Below are 15,856 nucleotides of genomic sequence, written 5' to 3' on the forward strand. Positions count from 1 at the left end.
TGTCAATATTGGTGTTATTTCTAAGTGAATGTAAAATATCAAGGTTGAAATATGTCATTGTTTTGTACCGACACATTTAAAATTTCTACTTGTGACTACATTTTTTTCCTATTACAGAAGATAAAGTTGTCAAGCAGGTAAAAGCTACCACAACAGAAAAAACAGGTTAGTAGATATTTCATATTTTTCTTCTATGTATCAGTTTTATGTTATGTGGGTACACACACACACACACATGCACACACACATCTTCACTGATGTTTGCATACTTTTAGTGCCATATATTCTAAGATTCTGAATTCTTATAAATGACTAAAAGATATACTCAATAAAAATTAACACTGGAAAATTAGAATGACATAACTTTAGTTTTTAAAAGTGTGATTGACCTAAGCTTACATATAATGCATGAGGAAATCCATATTATGCATTGATTACCATGTGCTATTAGGTGTTTAGTCTTATTCTCAAAGCATATTTTCTCAAATTTTAAAGTCACAAAAATCTGAAACTTTCTGTTATGTATGTATTCTATGGAATAATTTCCTCTCATGAGAGCTCCACAGACAGTTACGTGGAGCTGCCCCAGAGAAAGATCAACAGAATGTATAATATTAAAGCAAAACAGTCCATCCCTCATTGTTTCATGTGAGAAAAACAAGGGTGTACACACACTCTTGCAGTTCTAGAGCTCTTTTCTGTAAGGATGAACAAAACTGAGTCATCTCTGCTGACATCTGTAACCACTGAATCTCTTCCATTTGATTCCAAGACAGAAATCCTACCCACCTTAGTCATGAATAGTAAATCTCTTATTAAAAGTAAATCCAACAGAAAAAGTCTGAAAAGTAATTTCTTTCAACAGAGATAATCATGATAATGAGGATTTAAATACAGTTTCTCAGAGGAAAATATAATAAAATTCAGGAAAGAACTAATTATTTATAGAAATTATAGACTATTATTACATGAGGAAGAAAGAAACTCCATAAGGCCATTTCACATTATCTCTTATGACCATTTTACTCTATTCCAACCATTGCCTAAGCTCATAATTTTAGTTAATGTTCCTCTAATTTTCACCATAAGTTGTTAATATGATCCTCTGAATATCTCATTTAGTTATATAGGTATTTGGAGATTATGAAGAAACTAGCCCAATGTATCTGTGTTTCAAATATATACTAGTTTAAAATTTTGCATACATTTCATGTGTCTTAGTTTTTCTTTAGCAATGTGATTAATGTATTCACTGACAGTGAAATAATAGTGCTCAGAGAGAATGGATTATGCTTCTGATAAAAAGAGAATCTAAAACTAAGAAGGATAAGTATAAATGCTAAAGAGTTGTTTTTCCCCATGGTTTATATTCATCAATATGACATTTATTTTCCTCCACTCTCCACAGTCAAGCCCAAACCAGCAAGTAAGAGATGAAAATAATAAAATCTCAAAAGTATTGCTTGCTCATTTCAACTTTAACAATTTGCTTTTTTTTAAATTATTATTTTTAGTGTTGCCTAAGACTAAAATACCTATATAGGTGATAAATTAATGTTTTTGCTATGGCTTTGATTTAACATCCTTATCTTTCTCTACTAATTAATAGTTAACTATAATTATACAGAATAAATCTCTGGAAGTTATATCACTGTTCTCAATATTAAAAGAGTGAGGCCATATAGGCTATAAAATAACACTAAGAAGCTAGGGTGATGAGAATCTTTTAAACATTCATAATGAATAATGAAAAATAAGAAATGGTATACAATTACCGGCAATATGAACAACATATTATTTTTAATTTGTTTGCTTTAAGAAGTATTAATTATACTGTAGGTACTTGTTGGTATTTAGAAATCCATAAAATTATAAACATTTTGCCATTTGTTTATTAAAATCATGGAATTTTCTCATGAGTATGAACTTTAGAGACCAGCCATTTTATTGCTTAGGAGTGATACAGAGATTATTACAGTTGTAGAGTTTAAAAGGTGATTATTGGGCTCAGGAAGACATGAGCATTTGCCCATTATCACAAAGGTAGGAAATATATCCAAAATTGTGTCAAAATTGTTATGATGGTCCTTGAATGATCTGTATTTGTGAAATGGAAACCTAGGTGAAGTCATGAGTAGCTGTTGGTCAAATATTCTCTGGGTCTTTATGAAAATGGATTGACAAGGTCCAAAGATGAATTTGGTGAGTCCAGTTAGGAAGCTACATAAGTTGTTCAGGAGATATGGTGCAAATGTATGGGGCCTAAATAGAATATATATTCAAATCAAAGAACCTGTTGCATATATTTTGAATAAACATTTGCATAATATTATTATTGTTACTATAATTTATTATACTTTGGTATTGCTATGATTATGACAGTTTAATAACTTGAATATTAGCTACTTAATTTTTTTTATTTTGCATGCTTATTTAATATTAACATTTATGCAAATTAAGTTCATAAAAGTTCATTCTTGAATGCTGTCAATCCCTAATATACATATATCCAATTTAGTCTTATGACAACACGGGTCCTACATCTTCTCACCTACTTCACTGCTGGTGCACCATGTTGGGGAAAAATAGCAGTACTTAAGAGAATCTCCAAATTCAGGAGTGAGATAAGCAAAGGCCAGTTAAATATTAATTAAAGCTCAGGAGCACTAACCCTGGAAGTGATTAAAAAGAATTAATGCTTGACAGTGCTCTTCTCCATTTCAAAGTATTCTCAACTTCATTCAAAATATCCTACCCTATGTGGCTTCATTTGAAATTCCAATTTGATGAGAGAGAGAGAGAGATCCTATTTTTTGTTTTTTAATTAATATTTTTCAGAAGATTAACAGAGATATCAATTACAAATTTTGATTTCATTTGTAGTCTCCTATACTTAGTTTACATACATCTATGAGAAATCTAACTGGACCTGGAAAGAGAGGGTGGTTCAGTAAGATAAAAATACAAATGTGGTACTTTCTGGAATAAGGCAGGTCTGGGTTAAATTTTCAACAAGAAGCTAATGTCTAGCACCAAAATGCTTCAGACCCAGCATTAAAAGAACTAGAAAGAGTCAAAGAGGTAAAGAGAGAGCTTGTAAAATGCCAAAGGCAATTTGTCATCTGCTTTAAAATATCCCCAAGGGATGAGTCAACCTTTACCAAAGAGAAAAATCCTCTTCTTATTATTCCCCACTTTGTCATATTCTATTCTCTTTTATACCACATGGCCCCAAGAGGGCTAGTAGGTTTGTAACTGTCTTACAGGATGCCCTGAAAATGAACCTGACCTTGTTTTTACTGTGTTTCTATGACAATATGCTTTCTGTGTTCCAATTATATGCAAATGACTTTGGGGCCATGCTTCCCATGTAAATGATGGTAGCCTGTAAATATATAAATAAGAAATGCTTCCTACTCAAACAATCCACAGATTGTCAGTTAATTTTGATTTTTCTCTCTAGAAAAAGGTAAATATCAAGAAAAACATCTCCACCTATAAAAACAGGTGTTATTGCATTTTTGGCTTACATTATCTTAATTCACTACTTTTACTAAATTTGAAAATTAAAACAAAGCATAAAATGGCTTTTCATTTTATTTTCTGATAGTGTTTAGTCTTGTGGTTTTGTGGAAGATCTAGTTTATCTGATGTGGAACTGTGGTATTATTGACAATGAAACATTTTGCTAAATATTATAACCAATATATGTGGATTGCCAAAAATATTACTATAATGCAGCAGTATTAACAAAATAGCATTTTCTTTTATACTCACTTGAACCTTTCAAAATATTCAGTATTTCACTGTTGTCAGTATTAATATCATTTATCATACTGATGACATTGATTCACTATTGATAGTATTGTACAATATTCTATCAAATTGCACATACTACATTTTACTGAAAACTAATCCAAATTTCAACATAATATATTTTCTTGAAATATAAATTATCCCATTCTATTATAGTTTACTTCTTTTAAGGATATATCTCAATTTTTAAAATATATAATATTGTGCATGGTTCAAACACTAAGGTATATATGATGCTAACTGAAAAAATATCCCTCCTTTTCCTCTGTATTACCTATTCTATCAGTTGCCATTCCCAAAATATCTAATAGTATCTAATATATAAACATTTTTATTTCTTAATGTATCCTTCTACCAATATATATAAATGCATATACACATACATATATACAAATATATATATTCCCACTTTTTTTACACAAATCATGACATCGTATAAATAGCCCTTTCTCTATATTTTTCTATTCAACATTGTATTTTGAAGATTTTTTTATATCAGTAGATAAAACATTTCCTCATTAATAGTATTCTTATATACTTGTACACAATTAACTAGTCTTTGATTTACACATGATTAACAAGCTTTCTTTAATGATACACAATAATAAATAGATCTACCTGTCTAGTTTTGTGAATTTATCTTTGGGATAAAATTTATTAAAGCAATATTTTAATAAAATTGTATATGCAATGTAAGTTTATAGATATTCTTAATTGTTCTCTAAAAGAGTATTATTTTGTATTCCCCACTGTTAATGAATTAGTTAGTTGACATAATTTTGGATGATTCAAATTCTTCACAATCATGAACAAATGTTTCCTACTTTTTAATGAATAAATATACCTTGAGGTGTAAGACTGAATAATTAAAGTTTTAATTAATGACTTCAGAAGATAAGATATATTGGAGAAAGAGATCATTTCTTTAGATGGTATATTTTTGTATTTATCACCTACCACTCATTTATTCTTCCTGAGATTTTATAACGTCAGCTTCTTCATTCACAAACTAAATTGGGGGAGTTTGAATAGTTAATATTAATTAATAGTCATATGTATTCTAAAGGACAGTGGTAGTTTGTACAATATTTTATGCCATTCAGAAAAAGAAGTTCAGATTATTGTGAGCATTCGTAGTGCATCAAATGAAAAATGAGATTTTACAGGAATAAAGAGGAAACCAAGAAGAATCTATACTTTGAAGTTTTACAACTTCATCTTTCAGGACTACATTGGGAATATGACTTAAAAATTATTCAAAATGCATTGCCTATTGCTCATTTCAGTGTAAATTATCTTATTCCTAATTTAATTTGAACAAAAAGAAATAGGAAATATAAATAGCTAATATTTTACCTATAGGTAGAAAATTATCACTGATTTTTTTTTTCCTTTTTACTTTTTAGACCAACCAAAACCAGCTTCAAGTAAGTGTACCATTTTTGAATTTAAGAACTTGGTATTTAATTAATTTAATCTTATAATTTCTTTGAATTATACATGCAGAAAAAATGTACAGTATATTTATTAATGCAATAGCCATCATGCCATTAACTATATAAATGATTCAGATTGACAGAATATTCTATTTATTGAATTTATTAATCCTTGAACAAGTATTTATTGAGCATTTATTAGGTATATTACACTGTACCAGGATATATGAAGGAACACCTAAAATAATTTTTGTTGTCATAGCTGTGTAATTAACACATTTACCATGACAGCTAATACCTGTGGGTAAAAAAAGTGGTAGCATTTCTCATTTATGTACTTTTAGTTGTTTGTTAATTTGTATTGAGTAAACACAGTATGGAGATACTCAAATAATCACTACTAGGTCAAGAAAAATTCAGAACACATAATACCTGCCTTCAATTATTTAATTTTAACACATTAGCTTTTTGTTTTCTTATTTTTCAAAATTTGCAGGTAAGTTGTTCTTAGTATATCAGAATTACTGTTTTATTTTGATATTTCAAACAATATTAAAAAGGCAACCGTTTATGACATTTTGAAAATTTATGAAATTTTATAAAAATTAAATTACTTAATACTGTTAAATCATGACCCAGGCTTTACCCTGGGGTAAAATATGTGCATTTCAGTCAAGAATGTATCTAGAAATTATATCCAATGTTTTTAGATGACAAGGACTCACGTGGTTCCTTACGAATGTTATAACAGATTCTTACAAGTGCAGCTACAGTTTTCTTCTGAATGGATTCCATGCCAATGTTAAAACATTAAATGTTGTCTTTGGGTTGGAGAAAATCTCTAGTCCACTTAGTTTGTATTATTAGTACTAATGTGAAGAATATAATAAAAATTAAGTGTTGAAAATCAAAACTAGGATGATAGTATAAAATATAATCATTTGCAAATACTGTTTTGTTTATGAAACATTCATTTTTTATCTTCATTATAATAAAATATTTTAATCCAATTTTCTTGAATTTGAAAATAGTTTCCAAAAAAGTTATATAACACTGATAGTTAAATGTATCAGGTTTAGAGAAGATGTTATCACTTCAGCTGATTTGTGAGGAAATATATATTTTTAAAAACCTGGTATGTTATATTTTAAAATACTGTTAGTCTACAAATTTCTTTAAAGGACAAAACGAAAGACTGGTTCTGCATTATTATAGTCTATGGACAAATAACATTTTATAGCTTGTTTCACTACTCCAACTGTAGTCACAGTGAGTTGAGTTTATTTCAGTGATATTTTCAACTTCATCCCACAAACCCATCCTTTATATTTAGTGCATCTTATACATGAAGTTGCCTTATGAATATTCAATGAATGCATGCATGCCTGGATATATGAGAAATATGTTAAAAGTTTATGTAATGGAGATTTATAATTTGTAAATTATAATTAACAGAACAAACCAAAGAACTTAGAATTCATTAATTCTACCATGTTTGAAGAGAGTTTAAGATTAGTGGAAGAGGATAAATGGGGTTAAATATATGGTGATGGAAGGCGAATTGACTCTGGGTGGTGAATACACACTGTGATATATAGATGATGCATCACAGAATTGTACGCTTGAAATATGTAATTTTACTATTCATTGTCAATCTTATAAATTTTAATTAAAAAGAAGATTAGTCTCTAGATTGGTTCTATTTTCAAAACAGATTTCTAGTTACAGTTTTCAGAAATATTAGTTATCAGTATGTTTCTGTGGCATTTTATATACATGTGTCTACTGTTATTACTGCTGGAATTCAATAGGAAATATCTGCAGATGAAGCTCAATTTTCTGCTACTGAAATATAAAACTGTTCCTTCCTTTTATTTTTCTTTCTTTTTTTCCCTATTATATTCTTCTTTTCTAAAGAGGAAACATCAGAAATCAAAGAATCAGGTAAATATTTCCTTCCCCAGAAGAGGTAACAAAGATCTGTAGAAATAGTATATAAATGTGAACCTCTATCTAGCTGTGCAATATTTGGAGAAAACCCTTAACTGCTCAAATCCCCAGTTTCCTCACTTAAAGAACAGGCATAATAACTTCTCCAAAGGCTTGTTATAAGTATTAAATGAAATAATATACATAACCTCCCCCCCCACATACTTCTCTGTCACTCATTAAATATCAGTTTCCTTTTCACTGTTGTCTGATAAATATAGTTGAACAACATCATCAATCAACTAAAACTCTTGTTTCGAAAAGCAAGTGTCCACATTTTGCTTGGAGATATTTTGTGATGTTCATTAGTTTTATTCAATAGTTTATTTATTGAGCATCTATAACACCAGTCAAATTCTTATTTCCTAAAGACAAAAGCTGTGAATGTAGATTTTTTTCCCCTGGTTGTTACTAGTTTAAATATATTAATAATACATGGCTTACTATAGTTTTATTTCAAAGCATGTAAACACAAAAACAAAGCGATGGGGCTTTGCCATACTGGTGACTTAATGAATATAAGCCAAGTAACCAAGCATAAGAAAAATACCAAGGGTGCCAAAAAAATGTACACAAGAGGACACTTTGGTCAGCGTTGCTCAAGCAGTAGTCTGCCGTAATCAAAAGTGTCTGCACGCTGATGGTCACCATTTTGAGCACCTCTTGTAATTGCAGAAGTCAAATGTGACTTGTATTCATCTTTTGCTATCGGTATATATTGAGAATTACAATTTTAACAGTTTTTTTCCTTTCTTAAAATGTGTATACTTTTTTTGACACCCTCTGTATATATGTTCTCACAAGAGAGAGACTCTTCACATCTTGAAAAAGCAGATCCCTCCCCCTTCACTTATGGAATTAAGTCTCATTTCCAAATGCTTGTTCTGTGATTAAGTAAAAAAAAATTATGTTTTTTAAGACAATGACTTCTGTTGTTGTTGTTTTTCTTTCCCCTAGGGAAGAAGAAAATTGAAAAATCTGAAAAGGAAAGTAAAGGTAAGACATGAACATCAAATTAGTGATAAAAATACAGGGATAAAAATATATAATTATACAAATGTTATCACTTAAGAACAATTTATGATTTTAAAGCATGCATCAGAATTGCTGCTCATTGTAGGATTAGCCACACAAGAGGTGTAAGTATTGAATTATTATTAGATACCTAAAGAAAATAGGAATTTAGATCCTAAAGCAAACTCTACCTGTTACTGCTAAATTAACACCTCAGAGTTCTTTTTCATATAACACCTAAATTGTCAATATTGACCAAACAAAATGCAACTCCAAACCTTAGCAAGAGCTTTGAATAAATATAATACATGACTCTAATGACCATTTTTCTCTATAGAAACAGCAAAAATGAAGCATCTTAAGAAAAAAATAATTTTTAAAAGCTTAAAAGCCCTGAGCCAAAATATTTGAGTCCAATTTTATTTATATCATTTTTATATGTATAAAACTTTCATTTAGGTATGTGATGAGTGCTGGTTTTATTAAAAGAAGATATGTGGTAAATAATTATTGGATGTGTAGTAATGTCAAAGGAGCAATGGACAGCAGGCCAGTCCCCACAAGTATGCACCCATGTATTGTGCCACTGGTGAGCAGCAAGTGAAAAGCTGAATCACAGTGTTGCTTTTTCATTAACATTGGATTTATTTATTTAGTAAAGTACACAATGTCATGTGATAATCAACGTAGTTATCTGAGAAACTTATAAAGGTCTTAATCATCAAAGAAATATACTATTAGATCAGGAAGAAAGCATTCTTAGACATATCAAAAGATTATTAATAACAAAAGAAGACACATTCTTCTGGTTTACCCCCAAATACAGTTATATGAACAACACATTGTCCATGGATTCTAATTACTTTAAATCCCCTGTAATTGCCATATGCATATTATATCTGTTTTATGCAAATAAAAAATCTCTACTGCTAACATTTATGTTTGTTAAGTGTTAGTAGCAAATATTTTTTTAAATCACCCTGAAAAAATATTTACAACATTTTAATTATTCCCATGTTGATAAAACTTAGAGTTAAAGTGAGCTGAATTTTTTATGAAAATTGCTTTAAAAATTGACATTTTAGTTAATATTTTCTTTTTAAACATATTTTAATTACAGTTGGCATGCAATATTATATTAGTCTCAGGTGTGAAACATAGTGATTAGACATTTATATAACTTACAAGATGATTACCCCAATATCTAGTACCTATCTGACACCATACATAATTATTGCACGATTATTAACTATATTTCCTATTCTGTACTTTATATCCCTGTGACTGATTTGTAACTGGCAATTTCCACATATTACTATCTTCCCATTTTTCACCTATCTGCACACTCCTTTCCCATCTGGGAACCATCAAAATGTTCTTGTATCTATGAGTTTGTTTCTGTTTTGTTCATTTATTTTGTTTTCCAGATTTCATATGCAAGTGAAATCATATAGTATCTCTCTGCCTCTGCCTGATATATTTCACTTAGCATAATACTTTCTAAGTTCATCCATATCTTCACAAATGGCAAGATGTCATTCTTTTTTATGGCTGAGTAATATTCCATTGTATATTAATATATATGTACCACATCTTTATCCATTCGTCTATTTATGGACACTTAACTTGCTTTCAGATCTTGGCTATTGTAAATAATGTTGCAATTAACACAAAGATACACATGTCTCTCCAAGTTGTTTTGAGTTTCTTCATCTAAATACCCAGAAGTGGAATTACTGGGTCCTTTTTTGTCTCTTAATATAACCTTTTTTTCTAAAGTCTATTTTGTCTGATGTAAGTATCGCTACCCTAGATTTTTTTCATTTCTACTTGCATGAAATGTCTTTTTCCATCCCGTTACTTTCTCTGTGTGTCTTTCAATCTGAAGTGGGTCTCTTGTAAGCAGCATGTGTGTGGGGCTTGTTTTCTTATTCATTCAGCCACCCTATGTCTTTTGATTGGAGCATTTAATCCATTTACATCTAAAGTAAGTATTGATAAGTATGTAGTTCTTGCCATTTTGTTATTCATATTTTGTATCTTTTTAAAATGTTTCTTCTGAAAGAATGTCCTTTAACATTTCTTGTAAAACTGGTTTAGTAGTGGTGAACTCCTTTAGCTTTTTCTTGTCTGGGAAGCTCCACATCTGCCCTTCAATTCTAAATGTTAGCTTCGCTTGGTAGAGTAATTTTGGTTGTAGGTGCTTGCTTTTCATCACTTTAAATATTTTGTGCCAATGCCTTCTGACCTGCAAAGTTCCTGTTGAAAAATCAGCTGACAATCTTATAGGAGTTCCCTTGTAGGTAACTAACTACTTTTCTCTTGCCGCTTTTCAGATTTTCTTTGTCTTTAACTAATTTGCATTATCTTTACAAACAGTCCCAACTAGAAAAGAAAGTCATCAGTCACACAATGTGACAAAAGATAATATTGAACTTTGATCAAATGCTATGTTGATATCGAGGTACTTGAATTATATTGGCACAATCTTAACACTAAATTCTTTGAAAGCAAGGATGTCTAGCAGGCATTCACTTCTGCTGATAGCAGAGGAAGTGGGCAGGTAGGATATCTAGCAAGAAGCTGAAATTTCAATGAAAAACTAGAAATGTGGAAAAATTGAAACTATGAACAGTATGAACATTCAATAAAATATTCCAGTACACATCAGAAGACAAAGTTCTGTATTTTAAAAGACTTTTGTATCATGAGTATAGTAAAAAATAACATAGTAGTAAAAACAGATAGAGATGAGATTTATTTTATCTATTGCTGCATAAAATATAGCTAATATCATGAATATATTTTTGATTATTTATAAATTGGTCCTTTAAATTAATTCAAGCCAGACACAAAGTGAATGGTAGACAGCAAATACTCACAGCAAACAGATGTGCTTTACCTAAAATGAGAATTACCTATTTTGGTGATATTGATTATCATAAAACTATAAGACTATCAATGAATTATGTAGTCTGGATAATACCCTTTTAGGTAAATCCAGTTAATTCAAAATATAATGGAATGTGGGTTGACACAGTGTGATGGATATAAATGATAAATGTCTAACTATTACTTTGTTTTGTGCACCTGAAACTAATAAAAAAAAGAATAATCACCCCCCAAAAAAATATATATATGAATGTAAATGCTTTAAATTCTAAGGAACCAAGTAAAAGTGCTATAATTGAGCAAGTATTTTCATTCATAGTACATACATAAACCTCCAATGTGTGTGTGTGTGTGTGTGTGTGTGTGTGTGTGTGTGTGTGTGTGTCTGTACGGGTGCTGGGTCAGGGGGTGAGGTATCTTGTTTTTCAGCCGTTCCCTCTTGCTGCTCACTGTAGTATGTACACCTGAAATGATGGGACATATTTAAAAATATAACAGACATAAAATTATTAGTGATTTAGACATAATTTTCAGTAATATTTAGGGGTACATTTTAGAATAAGAGAGCAAACCAAATTTGTAGAAAGCTAGATAAAGGAACACAACTTTTATATTGAAACTTTCTCCAAAATATTATTCAATATTTTCTAAGATAACCAGCCAGAAAAATAGAAGAAATCAATTACTTAGAAAATCCATAGTTATATCCTTTCCTACTATTAGTTTACTTAATCCTTAGTACAGGACCAGTTATTATGTCTAGTTTGAAGATGAGGTAAGTGTGATGAAGGAAAGTCTAACATCTCAGTGTGTTTACATGGTAGAGACAGGAAATCGACTCTAAGTCAGTATGATGCCAAAGACTTAACAGTTATGCTCATTCAATCACATTTTACTCTCCTATCACACTGTGGCATATATAAGGGAAATCTTTCTACCAATCTGAGCAGCCTAAAGATAAAATGTACCCCAGTCTGTTACCAAGGAGATGGTCTATTAAAGCTATGAGTAGAGAGCTGTACAAAGAATTCAGACATTAGATGGATACTCCCTTTTTACTTCATCCTGTGACTCCATCATTTCAAAGATCTTTATATTATGAATATACAGTAGGGAAGAATTGTTATATATAAAAGCATACAAGTAAATCCAACCCAGAGCCAGGTGAGAGTGTAGGCACATTTTCATTCATCATTCATTCAATAGATAGTTCACTATATTTCAGTAAATGTTTGATTCCTTTCTAATTTCCTGTCTTTTTAGACAATCCTAGGACTTTTAAAGGAAAAAATAATAATAATATATTAGACTTACTGAAGCATTTTTCTGAATTATTTTATTTGTTTTGCAATTTTATACATTAGGTGTGCTGCTGTAATATCACCAAAAACATAACTATCACAAATGAAAATGTTAGAAAAAAATTTTCAGTTGGCATTAACCTAATATTTGTATGTTTGTAATTCTTAGAAACTTCAGAATTAAGATTATAGTAGAAACTCTACAAGTCTCAAAGTAAATCATGTAATGCAGTTTCCTTAAAAAAATAACATTTTCAGGTCTAGCCCTCTGAATTAAGCTAATGTTGGTGGAATGTAAATGTTAACAATCGTCTTTTTCAAAAAGTTAGAATGTCTGTTATGGTATTTAAGACAATCATCTCATTTTTATATCTTTGTCCTACATACATAAAGTTTCATGGAAAAACATACTACTTTGAAGAATTATAATTGCTCATTGAAACAAATAATTATGAAAAATTAAACTGATTTTGTATGTTACTTCTTAAGATTTATATTTTTCAGTTCAGTTGGTAGTTGTTTTTATTCATCTTGGAAAAGAAAATAATTCTCATTGATATATTTTATGGAATTTGGAAACTGTAAAGCAAATATTTAGATTAATTATATTAGACAAAGTAAATTTATGCACATTGAGTATAATTACAGTTAAACCAAACACTTAACTTAAGAAAGATCCTGTTGATTTTGGTAAGAATGTTTAAAAAGCATAAATATATTGTGATACCTGAAATGATTAATAGCTTTTTTTGATGTCTCACATAAAAGCAATTAAGATATTCAAAGACCCATGTTTTCAGGCAATAGAGAGCTATGTTTTTTCATTAACTCTTAGACAATGAGAAAGTCAAAAGATATTAGAGAATTTTATATAGTCCGTTGGTGTATAATTTCTTTGCATTTTATCTGTGTTAAACACAACTTGTTTTCTTTTTTTCTTTGGTAGAGAAACCTGCAAGAGTATCAAGTAAGTACTGCTTGTTTTGATGATAAATTCTCTTTGGCACACAGTATGAATTTCAAGTTGAAATTCATAAAATATTTATATATTTAATGCTAAAAGAATGAGTAATTCCATACTAAGCCTTCTGACAGGAATTTGTTAACTTTTAATCTTACTTATGCTGAAAGTTAAAAAATAAAACTGCACTATTTGAAATGATAACTTGTAACAGAAATACCTTATCATCTTCTTGAGCCGAAAGATTCCAGTGACTTACATTCAAATACATAATTTTTTTCAGTGATTGAAGTAGAACGAAACAAAATAATCTTGTTTCTACTTTGAACTTTCAATCACTGAAAATTTGCTATAGAGCACATATGGTCTATTAATTATTTGTTGTTGTTTCCCAATGTTCATTAACTTAAATATAATTGTATATCTGAGAAGAATAACATAGTTAGGAATGGATCTAATTTTATATAGCATGACCAGATAAAGCTCTCAGAAAACACTCTTAAATATCAAGATCTAGGTACAGATAAGAGTTCTAACTATACATGGTGCAACTGTAAGTTTTCCTATAAGTTCCTAAAATTTGAGGAAATAGCAATTTTTCTTTCTATGTTTCCAAATTAAGAAAAACAAATCATTTTAAACCATTGTTGCCTAATGCAATATCATGTGAGACTCCCATGTAATTTTAAACTTTCTAGTTGACACATTAAAAGGGTAAAAATAAACAGGTAAAAATAATTTTAATAATGTTATTGAACTCTATACATAAAAATTATATGCCAATATATATTCAATATATAAATGTATCAATAGTTTACCTTATTATTTATATTGAGCCTTTGAAATTATATGTGTGTATTTTATACTTACAATATATTTCAGTTTGTACTAGTCACATTTCAATTCTCCAAAGCCATGTATCTCATTCAAAGTTCTTTGATTGCAAATAATGAAACCCCACATGGACTTGCTTTAGGAATTTTATTACACGGGCACAGAAATGCATCACTATTGCAAAGGCAAATCTTGGAGTTGATCCTCAGGAAAGCCCTGAGTCATTCCCACTCCTAACCCTTCCGTGACAGTCAAAGGTAGTTAGGGCAGATTTCATCAAGGAAGTAATTCCACGTACCTTGAAGAATGGTTAGGATTCGATAACTGGAAAAAGATAGAAGTGGATGTAAAAAAAAAAAATCTTACCCATGTGTGCTTCTCCTTTACTCTCACACTACTACCACACTCCCAACACTTCTGACACAGGATGTACGGATTTTTTTTCCACCTCAAGTAATTCTCTGTGACACTAGCTGGTTTTTCTACAATTCAATTCAATTCTGAAACTAACTAGATTTAGCGCAGACCCCATAGATTAAGGGCTCAATCCCTTGAGACTGTCCCCACTTCAGATACTAATTGCAAGTATTAGGTCCCAGGTTATCCAAAACTTCTGTCTGATTTGGCTACAAATCAGAGGTTTGAACCTTTTCCTTGAGTTCAAATATTTTCTAGAACAGCTCATAGAATTCAGAGAAACACTTACTTATGATTACTTGTTTATTGTATAATAAAGGATGTGATAAAATGATACAGAGGAAGAGCAATATTAAGAGATGCATAGGGCGAGGTCCAAAAGGATCCCAAGTTCAGGAGCTTCTGTGTCTGTGGAGTTGGGGTGCACACCCTCCTGCCATGTAGACGTGTTCACCAACCAAGAAGTTCCTTGACCCCCATGCTTTTGAGACATTTATGGAGGCTTCTTCACATAAGCATAATCAATTATTAACTCAGTCTCCAGCCCCTCGACCCTTCCTGAAAGATGGGTGGGAGGACTGAGTGTTCCAAGCTTCTAATCATGGCTTGGTCTTTTTGATGACAAGCCCTTATCCAGGAGTCCACCGAGCATTGTCTCATTAGAACAAAACACTCTCCTCTAATTCCCTTGGAAATTACAAGGGGTTTAAGAACTCTGCCAGAAACTGGGGGCAGAGATCGGTACATTATATTTTCCGTTATTTCACAGTGGGTGACCAAACAAGCCTAGTATATAGAGACAGTCAAAAGAAGAGTTGGCTGGAGTTGAGGATTAGTGTTAGAAAGCAGTGGGAGGTAAGGACACGTAGGGTGAAACGATAAGGCAGAGAACTTGTAGGCCAAAGGATTTAGACTTAACTGCCCTCAGAAAGTTATGGTTTACTTTCTTAAGGTAGTAAAATATAAAGGAATTGTTGGGAAGTCTAAATTCACAGGAACAGTAGTAGTGTAAGCAGTTAAGAGTAAGAGTAGTTAACAGAAAAATACGAGGGAAAATGCATACTGTATTGTTTCTTATGGATCATATGAAATAAATGTCCAGGGTCATCATGGAATAATGCATTTCATAAGTTGGTTTCTAAGTATATAAAGATTATATTCTCTATTGCACATTTTTTTTTAACAATGCCTTTTTA

The 15,856-nt window shown here is 30.6% G+C and overlaps 1 protein-coding gene across 14 annotated transcripts in view; it reads left to right on the forward strand.

Annotated features, from left to right (window-relative positions):
* The window catches only part of TRDN (triadin), a 340,918-nt gene that overhangs the window by 308,904 nt on the left and 16,158 nt on the right, over positions 1–15,856 (forward strand). For 12 of the 14 annotated variants that reach the window (XM_088795483.1, XM_074333512.2, XM_088795479.1 and 9 more), the window contains 5 exons: positions 118–165; positions 5,223–5,243; positions 7,170–7,196; positions 8,199–8,237; positions 13,395–13,415. In XM_088795483.1, coding sequence (XP_088651609.1) covers positions 118–165; positions 5,223–5,243; positions 7,170–7,196; positions 8,199–8,237; positions 13,395–13,415 — 156 coding nt within the window. The remainder of the gene's footprint in view (positions 1–117; positions 166–5,222; positions 5,244–7,169; positions 7,197–8,198; positions 8,238–13,394; positions 13,416–15,856) is intronic. The other 2 variants (XM_074333517.2, XM_088795481.1) reach the window with 1 other exon arrangement.

This window comes from Rhinolophus sinicus, chromosome 2 (genome assembly GCF_057876585.1).
Source record: "Rhinolophus sinicus isolate RSI-liver-muscle chromosome 2, RSI-T2T, whole genome shotgun sequence".
Taxonomy (NCBI): Eukaryota; Metazoa; Chordata; class Mammalia; order Chiroptera; family Rhinolophidae; genus Rhinolophus; species Rhinolophus sinicus.